The sequence below is a fragment of the Nannospalax galili genome, unplaced genomic scaffold, assembly GCF_000622305.1.
Source record: "Nannospalax galili isolate Female #2095 unplaced genomic scaffold, S.galili_v1.0 scaffold1250, whole genome shotgun sequence".
In the NCBI taxonomy this organism is placed as follows: domain Eukaryota; kingdom Metazoa; phylum Chordata; class Mammalia; order Rodentia; family Spalacidae; genus Nannospalax; species Nannospalax galili.
The window spans coordinates 927,600-947,164 of record NW_008328704.1 but is presented as its reverse complement, the minus strand read 5'-3'; the positions used below and the strand labels follow the sequence as shown (position 1 = coordinate 947,164).

At 51.4% G+C, this 19,565-nt stretch overlaps 1 protein-coding gene across 12 annotated transcripts in view; it reads right to left on the bottom strand.

Annotated features, from left to right (window-relative positions):
- The window catches only part of Slc38a10 (solute carrier family 38 member 10), a 48,570-nt gene extending 30,136 nt beyond the window's left edge, over positions 1-18,434 (bottom strand). For 9 of the 12 annotated variants that reach the window (XM_017796987.2, XM_017796991.2, XM_017796993.2 and 6 more), the window contains exons 1-7: positions 18,104-18,218; positions 14,488-14,605; positions 7,510-7,555; positions 6,575-6,668; positions 4,893-5,036; positions 3,494-3,618; positions 793-895 (exon numbers count right to left, since the gene is read on the bottom strand). In XM_017796987.2, the coding sequence (XP_017652476.1) occupies positions 793-895; positions 3,494-3,618; positions 4,893-5,036; positions 6,575-6,668; positions 7,510-7,555; positions 14,488-14,605; positions 18,104-18,202 (729 nt within the window). In that variant the 5' untranslated portion in view covers positions 18,203-18,218. Of the gene's footprint in view, positions 1-792; positions 896-3,493; positions 3,619-4,892; positions 5,037-6,574; positions 6,669-7,509; positions 7,556-10,424; positions 10,592-14,487; positions 14,606-18,103 lie in introns of those variants that run through there. The other 3 variants (XM_017796985.2, XM_008828646.2, XM_029561281.1) reach the window with 3 other exon arrangements.
- Positions 18,435-19,565: the final 1,131 nt, after the last annotated feature.

Sequence of the window (19,565 nt, the reverse complement as noted above, 5' to 3'; positions counted from 1 at the left end):
GGTTGGACTTTAAGGTACTCTCATGCTCTGGCATCTCACATTCCTCATTTCTCTTTAATGGGAACCCCAACTCTATAGGGAATTCACAATCATCAGTCATGGTGAGATGGCAAACCAGTCTTCCAGTTAAGACAGTGTGCGACCAGTCCTGTGGCTAAAGTGCCTGATCTCTTCAGACTAGACAGCAACACAACTGGGCATAGCAGTGTTCACCTACAACCCCAGTGCTTGGGAGGAAGCAGCAGGAGACCCCACAAGTTTGAGGCCAGACTGATCTACATAGCAAGGTCCAGGCCAGCCAGGGATAGAGTAAAGACCCTGCCCCAAAACACAGAAAAGAAAAGAAAAGAAAAGAAAAGAAAAGAAAAGAAAAGAAAAGAAAAGAAAAGAAAAGAAAAGAAAAGAAAAGAGAAAAGAAAAGAAAAGAAAGAAAGAGGGAGGGAGGGAGGAAAAGAAAGAAAGAGAGAGAGAGAAAGAGAGAAAGAGAGAAAGAGAGAAAGAAAGAAAGGAAGGAAGGAAGGAAGGAAGGAAGGAAGGAAGGAAGGATAGATTATGCCAACACAGCCTGGGGCAGAAGCAGCTCACAGGCCAGGGCTCTGGAATGGCTGGGTCTGGGCAGCACAGCTGCTCCGGGTCTCCACACAGTGCACCTCTAGACAGTGGGATGGGAAGGGGCAACAAGAGCATGCCTGTGACCCTGAGAGATGGACAGTAAAGGCCACATGAGGTCTTGAGTGCAAGCAGTGCCCTGTGCTGATGTGTCTTAGGGACAGAGTATGGAATGGCTCGTACCATGACATAGAAGGTGGTGACCACGTTGAGGGAGGAAGCAAATATGGAACTCATGGTCTTCACTGATGGCTCGTCCAGGCTGTCATAGGTGGGCAGCACCTGGCTGTGTAAAGACAAGAAGTCACACAGCAGACTCCAGAGCCTCACCCACCCTCCTGAGAGTTCCCAAGACCTCTATCAAAATGGCCCAGGCAACAAGCCTCTGGCACTTCTTCCCACAACATTCACCACACACCATGATTCACTGGATCAAGTCCAGTAGCTGGTGACACTATGGATGGTAGTGCTGAGATAAGGCCTACCAACCTACACCACAGAAAGGGCAGACACCCCGCAAGCACTGTGGGACCAGCACTCTGCCATGGAAGTGTGAATGTGACTGCAGGGGGCAAGGTGCTGAGAAGGAAAGCAGCCTGCATAAAGGGCAGTTTGGAGGCCACTGCAGCCATCACTGTCAAGGGTTGGGAAAGTCAAATAAACATGAGTCTGCCGACCACAGCCCTCTCAGCTCTGCGCACAGGCGCAGAGGTGGGCACAGACCAGGAGCCAGCCCAGGCACATTTCCCAACCTGCAGCCTCTCGCCTATATGAGAAAACTGGCTTCTGTCCTAGGCCAGTGCCAGAAGTGTGCTGCTGTTGCTGGGTGGGTGGCAGGGACAGAGTCACCAGGAAGGCAGGTCTACAACAATCTCACGAAGGCTCTCTGCAAACAGCATGTCAGGGGACCTGGGGCCGGCCTTCTAGACAAGCTCAAAGGCACAGAGGAAGCCAGATAGGGACAGTGGGGCAAGTAAGTGTGCATACGCATGTATGTGCATGCAGGGAATCAGCATCCAATAAACAGACAAGCACAAGGATCAGTGGAGCTAAAAAGTACAGACACAGGAGACAATACTACTTTGATCAAAAGCAGACAAGAACAGTGGAAAGGTCAAGCAATGCCCAGATCCCTGTCCACATTAGGCTGAAGCCCACCTCAGTCTAGGGGCCACCACAACAGCTGGACTAGGAGACAGGCAGAGCCCTCCTGCAAAGCTCCAGGGACAGAAAGGAAGTCACCACAAGCCCTGGCATAGCGCTCTGAGGAAGATCTGATCTCAGCACTGACTTCTCAGGGCTGACTAGTCCTCTAAGAGCAAAGAGCCCAGTTTGGAGGTGGGGGACCTCAACTAGAGGTCCAGGGCATGTGCACAGATGCACATTCATACATATACACTGCCAAGGACACTGCAGTTGCTGTGGAGGGAGATGTGCCTGGGCACATGGGGTCAGACAGGGTGAAAAGGCTTCACTCCAATCCCAGCTGCCCCAGTCACAGAGCAGTCTCCATGGCAACACACAACTCTTGAGATGCCCCACTGCCCCCACTGCTTGGGCCCAGAGTGAGGTCTCCAGGCACACTGTCCCACAGGTCTTCTATGTTCAATGTGGCCATTTCTCTGGGCCCGTGATGACAGATCTGTATAGCCTAAGACTCATTTACCATGAAATAAGATCAAAAGGGCCAGAGAGTAACAGCAACAACTACACCAGGCAAATGCCAGGGGCCTGACACAGGCCCCTCTGGTACAGGCCACTGAGAAGGAAAGAACCCTGTCAGCACGCCTGGCAAACATTCCAGTGGACAGATGCCCGGGGACAGCATCTGACCACCAGGAATGAGGACAAGTCTGTGGCCCCAGGTCTTCCTGGGAAGGAGACAAAGCCAGCACTTAGCGAGCATCATGCTCCCACCCTCCAGGAACCTGTAATTTGCCCTAAGAATCAACCCACAGATGTGCACTGCCTGCTACGTGGCCACCACCAAAGCCCAACCGCAGGCTTATTTTTAAAAAAGCAAACACGCGGACAGAAAGGACAACTGGTAACTAGGTACGCGGCACAAGAATGTAACTTGTCACCGATGATAATGGGGACATTAAGCAGCAAGGCTGGAGCACGTTCTGCTGCAAACAGAGCTGCCAAGAGGGACGGCAAGTGGGAAATGACGATTTGGATCGTGCACGTGGGTGTAAACACAGCAGTGTGAGCAAATTCTCTCTGTCACATTAGTTTATGATTGGCACAATACATGCCCATCGACACTGGGGGGGCCCAGCTTTGCCAGCCCCCCCACGCTGATGGCCTTTTCCCATCCATGCTGCATTTACACCTCCCTTTTCAGCTGGTTACTCTTCCCATCCGGGCACGCGTCACTAGCTCCTGCCACCCTGGTGGAGGAGTGCTGCCGCGATGGCAGTGAGGCCCGTTCTACACAGAGCCTGGCGTGCCAAAGAGCCTGCCCGCACGCACAGGCCTCAGACATCCCAGCAACAGCCGAAAGTCAATGTTTGTGCAACTTCTTTTTAAATATTCTCAGAAGAACAGTTAAATTCTGGCAAAACACTTGCAACTCTGCGCAATCAGATGGCTGGGTTGCTGTCGCACCCCACAGCCAACTCTCCTCTCATGGGATCTAGCAAACTAGGCACCCTTGCCAGTTAGTCCCAGCAACAGCTTCTTTCTGGCTTAGCACAGAAATCCCCCTCCCAGCCTAAAGGGAAAAGGTCACAATGGAACAAGGTAAAAGTCTTTGGTGGCCAGTAACAAACAACTCAAGAAGTAAGAAAACCAGACTTATGTCTTGCCAACTCCTCTCAATCCCATACCCTCACACCCCCTCCTCTTACCTCCATCCCACTTCCATCTCAGCAGTACTTACGACTGACAAGCGAAGGACATGCCGAAGATGGGGATGCAGCGGAAGACGCCCTCCCAGCGGATATAGCTGACCCGCTGCAGCCACTGTCCACTGAAGAGCCCGTGCTTAAGGGAGGACAGCACAATCTACACCCAGGAGAGAGCAGGACACAGATCAGGGGCAGGTATGGCTGCACCCATCAGGCATCACACGAGAAAGGAGGCAGAGGTGTGGCTCTTCTCTATACCACAGCCAACTTACTCTTGCATGTGCAGCCTAGAGCTGTCTAAATGGGCAGGAGGCTCCCACCTTGCCTGGCTCCCTGCCCCAGGGCACCCAGTCCACACCTGAGGCTACCCAAGCACTATGAAGTATGTACCCAGCTGCACGGCATTTTCTGCATGTAGTGAGGCTGCTCCTGAGCAGGGGCACCTAATACAGACAGAAGCACGACCTTTTCCACCAAACCTAGCCCTGGATCTGTCTCAAATTACAGAAAGCAGCGCCCTCGAGAAGGGCGAGTCCTTCTTTTCCTTACCCTAGACCTGCCTGGCAGACAGTCAGGAGCTGTCACCCAGCTGGTCCTAGAGAGCTAAGAGGCACTGTCAGACTGTGGCTTCAAAGAGAAACCCACCTCCCAGACCAGTGCAAGCCTCCTGCAAGGACACCTGTCCCTTTCCCCACCACTGATGGTGAACACAGTAGCTCAGCAGGACCAGGCAGCAGACCAATGAGGACTCATAGGTCTCTATACCCTCAGTGTCAAGGCCTCACTTGTTTAGAAAAATGATGGGGCTGGGGAGATGGCTCAGGGGTTAAAAGCACTTGCTGCTCTTCCAGAGGACCCGACTTCAGTTCCCAGCACCCACATTAGATGGTTCACAACTGCCTGTAACTGTAGCTCAGGGAATCTGACACCTTCTTTCTGGCCTCTGTGAACAACCCCCCCACCACACACACACAGCAGACACAAAGTCTCTCTCTCTCACACACACACACACAAATAAAAATCTTAAATCTTTAAAAAAAAAAAAAAAAAAAAGCCCATCTGGAAAAATGACAACTGGCCACCATGTGACAAAACACTGCACTATAAACTTGGCCACATATCCCACATGAAAGACCCTCCCATAGAACACTTGTACTTGCCAGAGCCTGGGTAAAGGGAAGCCGGTCTCAAGTCCCTCTTGGCCAGAGCACTTAGTGTATCCTGCTGTCTAGCAGCCCTGCCTCTGGTGTCACCGACCAGACATGTAGTCTTCATGGCATTCTAGTAACTCTAACAGTTCCAAGACTTAGAACCACTTTCCCATCATCCCCTACAAGGTGGCTGGCGGCTAAACCGAGTCTGGCATGTACCTTTTATAGCTATGGGAAGGACTAAGCCGTAACCAACCCCCTTCACAGCGCATGCGCTCACCACAAACATGAAGACGGTGTAGAAGAGCAGCGCCATGGCGCTGAAGGACTGGATGGAGGCCATCATGTTCCTCTGCAGGCTGAGCGGGAGCACGATGCACAGGGACACAGCAAAGAGCAGGAACACACGGAAGTTGCCGGTCACCTGGAAGGGAATCAGCAGGGTGCCCGTGGACTGCAGCCCTGAGCTTGCTCACTGGCAAAGCTCATCTTACCAGTGCCGCCACGGAGTAGGGTGAGTCAAGCCTGGCACAATTACTCTGAAAGGTGCCCCTCAGCAGCTGTGCCATGTGATGGAAGTATTGAATGACTCTGGCCCTGTATGGTCCAACCCAGTTCATGAGACTAGCCAAGGCAAAAAGGTCAGCTGTGAGCTTTTTGCAGAGAAGGAATGTAGCAAGAGTGGGGCCTGCACTACTCTGGCATGCCCAGCACATCTAGCACTGACTGGGTAGAGACACCCAAAGGAGTCCACACAACTCAGCTGACCCTGCTTCAGGAGAAAACACTGAAGGAGAGAATTCACCACAAACTCCAGATGGCATTCACTAGCAAGCAAAGGTCTGGGGCTATCTAACATCTAACTCAGACGCAGCCAGCACATCTAACTTCCTGGTTCAGTATTCATAGCTGACAGAGGAGGCTAGAGGCGATCAGCACTGCCAAACCCTTAGTGTCCCTCGGCACTTATCCCAGCTGTGAATACCTGCAAACCTAAACAACTTCACACTTCTCGGAATGGGAACACTACACACAAAAGGGGATGAGGACAGGCAGCTCTGTGTGAACCACTGTAAGGCTGCAGAGGCCAGCACTGTCCTGCTTAGCTTCACGGAACCATGAGTAAGAGGTCAGGCCCTGGCACAGGCTGGAAGGTTTGGGATAGGTCCCAGGTACCTGTGTTCAGGACCTCGGGTCCACAGGAAGTGTGGGAGGTGTGAGGTCTAACGGAAAGACACATCAGAACACAGACAAGGGCCATACTCATAGGATACTCACTGGAAAAAGAATTCTAACACGGCGCTAATCGAACACACTCTACTCATGAAGACTACCCCTCAGCTGCCATCTTCATAAACGAAAATCCTTCTGTACTTGGTGGTAAACAAATATGAAGGACCCCTCACAGGAAAGACCCTACATCTCTGGTTCCCCAGTAGGGCAGGAAAGGTGGGGGCAAGCAGTTCACAGGTGGAACCCCTCGGGGCAGGGAGTGGTAAGCTTGGAGGGTGCACAGAGCTAAATGACTGGCTCTGGGAGCAGAGCCTTCACAGTCCTATTGGCAACGTGAAGACTGAGCTCCCTGCATGACTGTACTGGCCAACAGACAAGCACAGTGGCCACACGAGGGCCTGACCTCTTCTGCCCTTTGATGGGCAGCACTGGAAGGCTGAGGCCTTCTCTGAGTCACACCAAGAAGTGAACTGTCCTCCTGCTCCTCCCTCCTGCCCTTCACCTTGCAGACTGTCAGGCTTGTACCACCGCCTGCCCTCTCTTCCCTCTCCTGGTATTTGTCAGACACTACTCAAGCAAGGTCCCTGAAGTCCAGGCCAGGGGACCTGAGTGGATGGCAGGCATGGGAAGCTTCTCCAGGTCAAACACACTGGTCTCAGCCGGCCTAGAGAAAGGAGGCGTAAGATGGCAGCCACAAGTGTTAGAACAGACCAGAGGGCTAGCCCTTACCTGAAGCCCAAACAGCCGAGCAAAGAAGTTGGAACCCAAGTCACCAATCACAACATAGAAGGCAATGCAGGTCCCCAGCATCAGCCCAATCATGCTGTGAAGAAGGAAACCAGCAGTTTGAAACTGTATTTGAAGGAGAGTGCAGTCTTATGATCAAAGTTGGGTACCTTCACAGACTCAAGTCACAGGCATCCAGTCTGGCACCCAGGGCTGGGTCCAGTCCCTGGGCTGTGCCGAGAGGCAGTTTTTAATGTCCACGCTCATAGGACGGGGCATGCAGGGCACTCCCCATTGCACATGGGGTGAATACCGAGCCACACTGAACTTTTCTCTGTGTAATATCATTTTTTCTCTCCACAGGAGGTTCAGAAAGTTCTTTCAGGTGTGACAAAAATGCAGTGATATTAGACAAGTTAGAAGAACAATCAACTGCCTCCGAAAAAGGTTTTCTTTCACGTTTACAATTCCCTGATTTAGAAGCCTAAAAGTGCAATTTCCAGGCAATTTTTTCATCGCATAAAATTTTGCTCCAAAGGAGAAGAGTGTGACATTTCAGCTTAATGCTGCCTTTCCGCAGCCGTGCTGGGGAGTGCAGTTTAAGGAACAGTGTTGATGGAGCTGGAGGGATGGCTCAGCGGTTAAGGAACAGCACTGAGATTAACTGCAACAGAGAGAGCTATTTTGCTGTGTTCCCCAAGTTTTCCATTTTTATGTACTTCTTAGTAAGACTTAAATAAGGCTTTCAACCTTGACAACAATCATTTTAAGGGTACAATAAATAAGACTTCCAACTATTCCGTAAGTAGCTCTTCAGAAACATATTAGAAGTCATAAACCAATCCATATGTGAGACGTATCACCTCCTAACAAGCCCCAGTTAAAGCCTCCACCACTGCAGGAACAAGAATGCAACTGAGCAAGGCCGCTCGGCTTACCTGGTCTCCACCAGCATCTTCCCCGCCTTCCCATAGGCATGGAACGCTGGCAGAAAGAGAAGAGAAGGGGCCCTCATTCAACGGTCTGAGAAGCACCTTGGAAAAAGCACTGAGAAAAGCTGTGACTGGCAATCTGACAAGCATCGGCTGGTCGGAAGTTTCATGGACATAAGGAGATACTTTCAAACCGTTCCCCAGGCTTTCTTCAGAACTACCATCCACAAATGAAACCATGTGGGACAAGAACAAAGCAAGGGGAGCACAGGCAGGGTTCTTGTTTGTTTACTTCATACGAAATACTGAGAGGAGCGGGAGAAGGGAGGACCTATAAAGTAGCAGTTTCTCCCAGAGGCGTTGTGAGGAGGCCTGCTTAGAACAAACAGAGCCAGTGCAGCAGAGGCAGCCCCACTTAGAGCAGGGGAAGAGGGAGCAGAGCTCGAGGGGCTTGCTAGATCCAGCCCCTGCCCCAGAACCAGCATTCACAGCCTACACCGCATGTATGCTACAGAGGGCTTCGTATTCGCCCTTCTGTGCTCTGCAGAGAACAGAATCCCTGCAAGTGCCGCACTCTGGGGAAGAAAGGACCCAGAGCTCTGGGGCCTGCCAGGGCCCGACACAGCCAGCATGCATGGCCACAGCACACTGTCCCACCAGGAAAGGAGCCTCTGTCTTTCCTTCCTGACTCCAGAACTATTTCTGGCAGATGGGAAACTAAATGCTGACTCAACAAGGTGCCTCCCAGGACCTTAGCAATTATCCGGTCACCCAGCATTTCCCCCATGGTCCAGCCAGAGGAGGGCAAAGGGAAGTTCTGGTCTCCTAGGAGCAGTCAAAGGCAGAGCATGTGACAGGAAGGCCCTCAGCCTTGTCACAGCCCCAGCTTCCTGCCCCTTGTTTCCTCCCTCGCTTTGGGCCAGTGGCCCTCTGAGGCTGGAGAGCAGGAAACACACATCCACTGGTTATGAATGAGCCAAACAAAATCCTTGTTGGGGTAACTGAGAAAGAGGCACACTGTTGGCAGAAGCCCAGCAGTTGGCATCAGCCTTGGCTTGGCCTGAGAAGGGTGAAGACTTCAGCCTCCAGGGGTCACTCTGGCCTTTCTCAGACTCCGTTGAACCTAGCACCCCTTGAGCTCATGTAGGGAGGACTGAAACCCAGCTCAGGAGGCTACTCGAGGTCTTAACTGGGAGTTTCAAAAACCATGAACTCAGCCAGGGTGTGGTGGCACATGCCTCTAGTCCCAGCACTTGGGAGGCAGTGGGAGGCGGATCTATGTGAGTTCAAGGCCAGCCTGGTCTACACAGTGAGTTCCAGGCCAGCTGGGGCTACAGGGAGTCCCTGTCTCAAAAACAACAAAAAAACAAAACAAACAAAAAAATCCATGAACTCCACAGGCCCTACCAGCCAGTGCTGCCTACTCCATCACCACAGAAAGCCCTCCAAACCCCTGTGCCAGAACACCCAAGCATAATACATGGAAGGCCTAGGCAGAGACCCACTGCCACCTCCATTCCCATTCCCTCTCTCTCCAAAAGGAAGCTGAGTCTCCATGATGCAGTAAATGCTGGAGCATCCTGCCCCAGAAAATTCCAGAACATGCCTTTAAAATAAAGTCTCCTTTTGTGTTTACAATCTCTGATTTAGAAGCCTAAATCATAGCACACAGCACTGGAGTCACTGAGTCCCGTTCACAAGACACAGCAGAGTGAAGGGCATCAGCAAGTAGAAAGACCAGTAGGAGGCAGTTGTCTCTCTCTTCTCAGACCACTGTCAGCAGCTGCACGCCAAGACCAGGCTTTCTACCCGCCAATCCCCATCTTCCCCGGCTCCTGAAAAACAGCACCACTTTCTCTTCCCCAGGGTCACAGGCTGCCAGGCAGAGCTGACTCCCACCTGCACCTGTCATAAAACCAAGCATCAGCAAACCAAGCAAGGGGTGCTTATTGAAGATGGGGGACACAGATGAGGCAGGGAGGAAAGAGGGTGTTGTTCCTGACTGGGGCATACACAAGGAAGGGAGGCCAACCAGTGTCCTTAGTTTGAGCTGCACCGAGAGTAGAGAGAAGGGCCCTGGGGTCTCCACTACTATACAGACATGGACCAGAAGCACTGGACAGGTGCGTAAGAAGCATCTGCCAGCTCAAGAAGGTTGGGACAGCGTAAGGAACCTGGTGTCCGAGAGCTCTATTTCGAAGCCCGCTTATTGAGCCAAGTGGTAGGTACATAGGTCACATACTCAAGGACGCTCAGGGAGAAGAGGCGCTCTGCACTATGACCCTGCAGGCACCAAGTCACTGCGGGCACAATTCTTGGCCTGCAAAGAGTGGAAGGCGCACTCATCATGGGCCATGGAGCCCTGGTGACACAGCACCAACGACACCCACAGTTCATAACTGAGAACTCAAGAGCCAAACAGGCGTCATAAGGTCCCCACTGCTGTGGGAGGTGGCTTCCTGCCTGAAGCACACATGCTCAGGGCAGGGTTCAGAGCTCAGAACAGCTTCCCAGGGGGCTATGATGTCTAAAGCAGTTGATCTGTATGTCTGTGTTATCTTCTGAAATGAAATGAGGTTTAGAAAAGGCCATGTGGAGTCTGACAAGCTGGGCAAGGAAGCAGAAGGTGCAAAGTTTATAGAAACTATCCAACAATCACGACAGCAAAAGCAAACAAAACAAACTGATGCCCAAATCCATTACCATAAGCCACTATGCTCTGATTCTCTACCCTGGAGATGTTTTCTCCAGGGCCTGAAGGAAAAGGGCAGCTTCAGTCAAGTAGAGGTCACTGCCATGGCTCACCATATTGCAAGACATGAATGCACAGCAGCAATGTAAAGCCTCAGCCCTCCCATGGAATGCAAAGAATAAACAGGCTCCTTGCTGGAGAAACATCTACCATTTGGGGAATTCTTTACCTTCCTCCCTAGTCTCCAGGTCAGGACAAAGGCCACCTGCCCATCTTGTCTACAGAGCTTTGATGCCCATGATCCAGCCCAGAGGACATGCTTGTACATCTGAAGACAGGGGTCATCTGTCACGTTTCAGGCAGTGAGGGGCTCTCCACCCCAAGCACCTTGATGGGCTACAGCACAAGAACAGGGGAGTCTTGGTCAGCAAGAGGACAGAGGACAAGGGAGAGAAGCAGGTGTCTGTTCAGCCACAGGAGAGGGCTCCACACTACCTGAAGGGCCAAGCCTCAGCAGGAGACCCTCTCCCAGATTCTAGGGTACTAGTATCCCACACAGCCTCCATACAGCTAGTCTCTGTACCTTGGGGACAGAGAAGCTGGTGCTGAGTTGACAGGCCTGAGAAACTGGGCATCTGAAAGGAAAGTATGTAAGAGCCCAGGAGACCTAGGTCTGGGGACCTAAGAGATTGTCTAGAGGTCTGGGAGGCTGGGAACCTGGGAGACTGTTTGAGAGCCTTGGAAACCATCTAGGGGCCCTGGAAACCATCTGCAGGCCATGAGACTGTCTAGGGGGTCCTGGAGATTGTCTGAGGGCCCAGAAGACTGTCTGGGGGCCCAGGAGATTGTCAGGGAGCCTAGGAGATTATCTGGGGGCCTGCACAACTGAGCGTTCTTCTTTGGGATCGAAAGCATAACCTGAGACCGCTGTGTTTAGGAGTCTGTGGTTTCCAGTAGTCACCCCATTCAATTAAAGTTGGAGCCCCAGGCAGCCAGCATTCAGAGGTGTCCATCTGGCAATTTTCTTTCGGTCTTTCACATCTAGACAAACCGGTTTGACTTCTTAGGGACTTTCGAAGAATAAACGGCCATGGCCTTCCCAGTCTACGGCCTCAGGTCTCCTTTCAGAATATAAATCCTTGAGCTAGGGCCTCAGCTACAAAACACAGACAGACCTCAGAGGGGACAGGGCCATACACCAGGCCACAGCTCCACAGACCACGAAGACCTCCCAAGCACCTTGCCCCCTGGGTTCTAGTGGAGCACACTTCATCCCAGACAGAACTAGGCCATCTCACTGAGGGTCAAGTTTAACTGATAAGCCTCACTTCCTCAAGTGACAATAAAAGACAGAGCACCACTGTCACCAGAGTAGAAAGAGAAGGAAGGCATCCCTTGGGTTCTGAGGCCAGGAATGAGCATCAGGGGTATTGGTGCCCTGCAAAGCAGAGAGGGAAAAAACAAGAGGATGCATAGCAGGCTCTCACACGTGCAGCTCTAGAAGGGGAAGGGCCAGGGCCAGAGCAGACACACCACTTCCTACAGCTGCATACCAGTCCCAGCCACAACATGTAAAAACTACTTATTCTGTACTACTTGTCTGTCCTGCCCACCCAGCATTCAGCACCACTCCCTCTCTGTTTTTTTTTTTTTTTTTTTTTTTTTCGGTCTTTTTGAGACAGGGTCTCCCTGTAGCCCCAGCTGTCCTGGAACTCACCATGTAGACCAGGCTGGCCTTGAACTCACAGAGATCCACCTGCCTCTGCCTCCCGAGTGCTGGGATTAAAGGCGTGCGACACCACACCCGGCTCCCTCTCCTCTTTGCTGCCTCTCTGGACCGGAAGAGCTGGGGTAAAGGCAACACCCCAGCTACACACTGGCTGGGGGCCAGGATCACCAGGAGTCTAGGAACTTTTGCCATTTCTCCACAAGGTTAGGCGCCAAAACAGAAGAATGGCATTCCAACACCCACTCCAAAGGATCCCAAAGGGGCTGCAGAGCAGAAAGGCTCTGAGCCTGGCAGGCAAAGAGACCTGGGCTTCACATGCCAACCCGAGGAGGGGAGGGGCAGGAAGGTGCCACACTGAAGCCAAACTACCTAAAAGAAGGTAGAAAGTGCTGTATTCACTCCTTGTGGCTGAAATTGTTTTAAAATAAAAACTAAAGGAAACAGAATTGGAATCAACAGTACTGGAAGAAAGGCCCAGCTTTTGGAGGGATGGGTCACTGAGTTCCAGTCACAAGCCTGGGCCTGAAGAGTGTCCTCCATGGAGTTCCAGATTGGGAGTTCAGGGTACCCAGTACCTTTCAACAGCTTCAAGGAAGCTTCCTGGTACCAGAAGTTACAAAGCCAGCAAGCCGGCAGAAGGCTACAGGCACAGCGATTCTGCTGGACTCAAAGAGGACTATGTGTACATCTATTCAAAGGAGGCAGGAGGGCAAGGGCGAGAGGGAGGGCTGTCGCTCTGCACCCTGCATCTCAGTGCAATTCTGAAACAGATGAATCTACTAACAGGTTTTGTTTTGTTCTGTTTTTTTGTCTTTTTGAGACAGGGTCTCCCTGTAGCCCCAGCTGTCCTGGAACTCACTATGTAGACCAGGCTGGCCTTGAACTCACAAAGATCAGCCTGCCTCTGCCTCCCAAGTGCTGGGATTCAAAGGCATGCACCACCATGCTGGGCTTACTGACAGGTTTTAAAGCTGCTTTTAAAAACTATTATTGCCGGGCGTGGTGGCGCACACCTTTAGTTCCAGCACTCCGGAGGCAGAGGCAGGTGGATCTCTGTGAGTTCAAGGTTATTTTGATATATCACAGTGAAAGATTTATCGTCCTCTTTTTTTTTTTTTTTTTTTTTTAAAAAAAAAAAAAAAAAAAAAAAAAAAAAAAACTATTATTATTGGGGCTGGAGAGATGGCTCAGAAGAGGTCTGGCTGCTCTTGCAAAGGACCTGGGTTCAATTCCCAGCACCCATATGGCGGTTAATAACTCCAGTTCCAGGGGAATCTGACGCCCTCTTCTGACTTCCATGGGCATTGTAAGACACGGGCGCACTTACACACATGCAGGCAAAATATTCATTAAAAAAAAAAAAAGGTGGGGGGTGGTGGCTCACACCTCTAATCTGGGTTTAAGGCCAGCCTGGTCTACATAGTGAGTTCCAGGCCAGCCTGATCTACATAGTGAGCCCCTATTTTAAGCAAATAAATAAAATAAAGAAAGAAAAGAAAAAAGAAAAATGAATTGGTGAGATGGAAGGCTCTTGCTGCACAAGCCTGGTGACCTGAGTTCAATCCCCAGAACCCATATAAGGTAGAAGGAGAGAAATCAACTGCACAAAGCTCTGCTCTGACCCCGGTCTGCACATGTGTAACACCCCCCACATATCATGTACACACATATACATACAATAATAAATAAAGTTTAAATTTTTAAAAAATACTTTATTATTTTTATTTTATGTGTTTGAGTGTATTGCCTACATGTGTGTAAGTACACCCGTGTCGTTCAATACCCACAGAAGCCAGAAAAGGGTACTGGATCCCCTGGAACTGGAGTTAATGGTTTTTAGCCACTATGTGTGTGCTGGGGACAGAACCTGGGTCCTCTGGAAGAGAAACCAGTGCTCTTAACCACTAAGCCATCTTCCCAGGCCCCACACCCTTGTTCTGTTTTTTGATAGTCTCATGTGACCCAAGCTGGCCTCCAACTTGCTATGAAGTCAAGGCTAGCCTTGAACTTCCGATACTCCTGCCAAAGCCTTACCAGTGCCAGGATTACAGGCCTGTACCACCACACCCAGTTTGCATTAAATTTTAAATTATTCCTTAAGGCAGCACACGCCTTTAATGCCATCACTGGGGAGGCAGGGGCAGGCAGATCTCTGTGAGTTCAAGACCAGCCTGGTCTACTACATAAGAGTTCTGGGCCATCTGGGGCTACAAAGAGACCATCTCAAAAAGACCAAAAAATAAAAATAAAATAAAACAGAAGGTTGGGGTTGGAGAGATGGCTCAGTAGTTTAAGAGTACTGGCCAGATTGGGCCAGATTGGGTTCCCAGCACCTACATGGCAGCTCACAACTCTGCCTTCAGTTCCTGGGGATCTGATACCCTCTTCTGGCTCCCATGGCACCAGGTATGCACACAGTGTGTATACATCCATGCAGATACTCATACACATAAAATAGGAAAATAATGAAGAAGCGTGAAGCCTCAGGTCTCCCCAGGCGAGAGCACCACACTTCCTGGGAAGGGCTATCAGTCCGAAGAGCACTCAGTGAGGCAGACCTTACCGAGGCCAGCATAGGTTCTCCTCTTGCTCAGGCTGGCCGACTTCACCAAAAACATGCATGACTGGTGTGTCATCCAGGAGCAGAAGACCAAGAGCAGGGCCCCCAACACGATGCCACACTGCAGGGCACAGAGAAAAAGACAGGTTTACAAAACCAGACCCCTGCTCGAGTCTCCACCTCATATACCCACAGCAGCTGGGGCTCATGCAGGAAGGCCCTCTCTGCTCCATCCATGTAAATGGGAGGCCCTCGCCTCCTGTGGGTGACATCTGAGAGGGCTGTTTTTTGGAGCAGAAGAAGGGATCCTGAGTGTGGATCTAAAAGAGCCCTGTTGGGGCTGGAGAGATGGCTCAGGGTTTAAGAGCACGGGCTGCTCTTGCAGAGAACCAGGGTTAGGCTCCCAGAACCCACACGGTGGCTAACAACTGTCCTTAACTTCAATTCTGGGGATCTAATGCCCTCTTCTGGCCTCCAAAGGCATTGCACAGCATAGGAGCACTTACATACATGCAAACAAAACACACATAAAAACAAATAAAATATATTTTTTTTAAAGGGCCCTGCCAGTAACAAGCCTTTCCCCAGGTCTACTGAATGGTGGGGTGTGGCCATCAGCTAGCAGTTCTCTGCACCCATCTCACACACACCACCTTTAGCCATGAAATGGGATGTCTAGGCACAAACCTGCGCATTCACAGCACGTTGAGCCATAACCCCAAACCAGAGAATGAACCAATGGCCATCAACTGTGACCGGACAAATTGGTCCAACCATGCAAAAGACTATTATTCAGCATTAAGAAAGTTTGGAACCCTCAACCCTGCAAGGGCATGGATACACCACATTGCAGGGAAGGGGGCCACGAATGCAGCATGCCGTGTGGTGCCACCTACAGTACATTCAGGAAAGAAGAGCCAGGGAGCACGTCACAGGGCTGAGGGAGAGAGTAGCTGACCACAGAGAGGCACAGGTGACTTTCAGGAAACAGAATTCCATTTCCTCACACAGCAGCCACACAACTGAACAAATACATCAAAACCCAAGGAACCACACCCTGAAATGGGTGCATTTCATTTCACGTAAACTGCCCATCAACAATTCTTAATGTTTAAAACACCAGTGATTTGGGAATGTTTGCCCTGGGTTAGGTCCTTGTCAAAAATAAGTAAATAAAACAAAACAAAAGAAAGCACCAGGCAGCATGTCAGCCGTGCAGGAGCTAACAGGATGAACACTGGGACTTCCTGTACTTCCCACTCAATTGGGCATAAAGCTAAAACTCGTTTTAAAAAAAAAAAAAAAAAAAAAAAAAGCATATCAATCCAAAAACACCAATGATGCATCATCAAACTCTCACCAGAATGGCTCAAAGACTCATGATTCCAAACACTGCAGAGCACAGGAAGCACTAGAGCCTCAGACACCGGAGCTGTGGGAGCATACAGGGTGGGGTATATCCACCCTGGAAGCTTCAGGCAGGATCTAGGAGCTGAACGTACACATACCTCATGACCCCATCATTCTGCCCAAGATACATAGTCAACAGCAATGCCACTAGACACTCAGCACAGCTGGAACACCTATTCATCAATCACACCATGAGAGCTCCAAACAGTACACCATATAGGCCTCCTAAAGGCATGCAGATCATGGTCTATCCCTAACACAGACCACCGGCCAGATACTGACTCCTACCTAGACACTAAAATTCTACTTCCTGCAAGTAAAACCAGGCCACGATAACCTCTGGTACTAGAGGTGAGGAGTGGTCCTCTGGAGGGCAGGAGTGACTGCAGGTGTGTCAGTGTTATCTTCAATGCACAGCAACACATATACCATGGCTTCAGGATTCACTAAGAGTACACTTAAAGTAGGCTGGGCATGGTGGCACACACCTTTAATCCCAGCACCTGGGACATACAGGCAGGCAGATCTCTGTAAGATTGAGGCCAGCCTGGTCCTCATAGCAAGCTTCAGGCTAGCCAGGGTTACAGGGAAACCCTGTCCCAAAAAACAAACAAAAGAGTACACTTAATGTATGTACCATTTTCTGCAAAACTGAACTACAATAAAATGCTTATCTTTTTTTAAATACTAGAATTACTAAAATAAAAACCTAACACTAAACAAAAAGTTTTTGTTTTTTTAAATTTTACTTTTTATGTGTATGACTGTTTTGCCTGCATATAAGTGCACCCCTATAGTATAGTGCCTACAGAGGCCAGAAGAGAGCATTAGGTCCCCTGGAACTGTAATTATGGACCCTTGTTAGCCACCCTGTGGGTGCTGGGAACCAAACCAGAGTCCTCTGCAAGAAAAGTTAGTGATCTTAACAGCTGAGCCAAGCCATCTCCAGCCTCACCAAAAGGTTTTCTTCTTCTTTCAAATGGCATGCCTGCTAAACTAACACACATCCCAATTGCCTGTAGGAGGCCTCAGATAGCTCTGCCCTAGGCGCAGGTCTCCACCTGGCTTGTCTTCACTTAGCAGGGGTCTAGCACCCACACACAACAGGTATTCCAAGTCTGGGGACTGCTGGATCATCTGAGCCTAAAGTCCGTCTTCCCAGGCATCTAAACCAGAGCCTAATACACGTCACACTTCAGACAGGCGTCAAGGATGGCAGGGTTCACTTGCAGATTTGAATTCAGCCAAGTCTCTTGCATTCCAGGATGCAGTTTGCTACCAAGCAAGTTGCCATGGCCACTGGGACACGCAAGTACTCCAGAATCACCCAGAGGTGGCTGGCTCAACACTGGGATTCACGACATAAATGTCAACCCAGAGTCTGTCATGACATCCAGCTCTGTCCTGCCCACATTCACCATGTCAGACAAAGAACTCTAAATCAAATTTTCTATTTTTAGCCAAGAGATGTGAAGAATAAATCATGTAAAGTTGTTCATCTAAAATTAAACTATCAACAACTCAGTTTCACTTCCAAAATGTCCATCTTAGACTCATTTACTTTAGGCATCAGGTAGTCGCGGGCCCCTCCCCGGAAGCAGCAGGTCAGCCGCGCACGTGGCATACTTCAGCCGCTCCGGGATGAAGCTGCCTCACCACCTTCATTTGTTAAGAGTCCTCAGAGACGTTCAAATTGATGTTTCCATCCGCCCCAGGAAAGCCCGCTCATTTAGAGATGGTCCCTCTTTCATGTGGTATTCAATATTGGAATAACACTAAACTTTTGTGCATAGCTGATTTTCCGCCGAGGCAGTGTTTGCACAGACTGGACCTAAGGTGCGGCGTCTGCGGAAGGCAGCTCTTGGGCGGACCACCTGGAGAGAGTTTTAAAGCAGCCTGTCATCAACATCAAGCCCTATTGGGAGGCGTGAGATGAGCATTTGAGAACTTGCTGCGGGTCAACACCAGGTAACCAAAAGCACTACCGATCCGCTCATCTCTCGTTCACTCCCTCATTCCTAGGGCTTGGGAACTCGGTGCCCGCAGCAAGTGGTGGTGGGTGAGCCGGGGGCGCACGGGGCGGCGTGCCTCGGGGTGTCGCCGGCGCCTGCCCCGCCCTGCCCGCGGGGACCCCGCACCCTACCCCGCACTCTGCCCTCGGAGACCTCGCACCGTGCCCACCTCCCGGCTCCCACGCGCCCCTACTCACCTGCTTAAAGCAGAAGGGCATGGTGAGGACGCTGACCCCCACTATGCTGTTCACGACGTTCGTCACCAGCCCCCACTTGGAGGTGGCGGCCGCGGTCATGGTGAGGGTCTGGGGGTCCGGGCGACGCGACCCTCACCAAGCCGAACCCTGGAGCAGAGGCCGCTGCGGGAAGAAGGTGCGGACGTCAGCCACCAGACCCCAGATGGCCCTGCGGCTGTCGCATCGCCGCCGTCCGTGCAGCCAGAGTCCTCCGCGGAGCGGCGAACAGACCCGGAAAAGCCGCAGGCGAAGCGACACCTCAGCTCCGCTAGGTCGCCTTCCGACCACAAACTTCCGCCTTCCGCGCGTCCTCTGCCAGGAAGTGACGTCATGAGGGGCGGGGCGAGGGGGACACGCGCCAACGGACGCGGACACGCAATGGTCCCTGAAGGGGGCCGGGCGATCGCCAATAAGAGAGAGGTGAGTAGGGGAGTGACGAACCAGACCCGACTCGCGGGCGGGACGCTAGCCAATACGAGAGAGCGGTAAGTAGGGGGACGGAGCGAGGAACAAAACTTGACTCGGGGCGGGGCCAGAGCCAAGTTGGGGGCGGGGCGGGGCCGGGAAGGGCGGGGTGAGGCGGGACGCTAGCCAATACGAGAGATAGGTAAATAGGGGCACGGGGGCAAGGAAGGGGACCTAGGGGCCGGAGCCAAGTTGGCGGGGCCTGGCCTCGCTAGGGGCAAGGCCGGAGCCAGACTGGGCCCGGGCCTGGCGGGGCGCAGGGCGGGGCGGGGCCGTGCACCTGTGTACCGGACCCCGTGGAGCTTTGCTCATTTCCCTGAGTCTAGTGGGGCACGAAGCCCAGGGACTCGCCTAGTACGGCCTCCATCCTGAAGAACGCCTTCCGAAGGGGAGTGGGAACCTGATGGTTCATGTCAGCTCTTCACCCACAGGATGGATTTTGGGTCGCGGGCGGTGGGAGCTTTAAATGCCTGTTCTGTGCTGAAAACAACATGGGGGGTGTAGCAGTTATGATTTGCAAATGAATTGCTGGGACTCTTGAGCGACTCGACCAAGGTCGCACAGTTTGTGGGAGGGAGCTTGGAAATGTGTCTCGGCCTGGTACCCCGAAAAACTGTCCCCAAAGCAGTAGGAGAAAAAGTCTAGTCCCCTTATATGAAAAGAGCAAAGGAAACTGGAGAGGGCGGGACTAGAGTAATCTAGGAGATCTTCAAGACAGGGCGGCTTCTAGGCTGACGAGGAAGAAATGAGAATTCTTCCAGGAGAAATGGAAGAGGTTGGGGAGATGAGATACATCAGTGGATTCCTGGTACCTGGCAGTGCTTTTGATGGATGGACACGATCTGAGGTTTGAAAACCAAGTAATTCCGAGGGGTGGGAGCCGTGCGTGGGCTGCTGAAATAGACTCTCCCAGAACGTGAGTTTGAGGCCCATTCAGGATCATCTTTTTTCCCTGTAG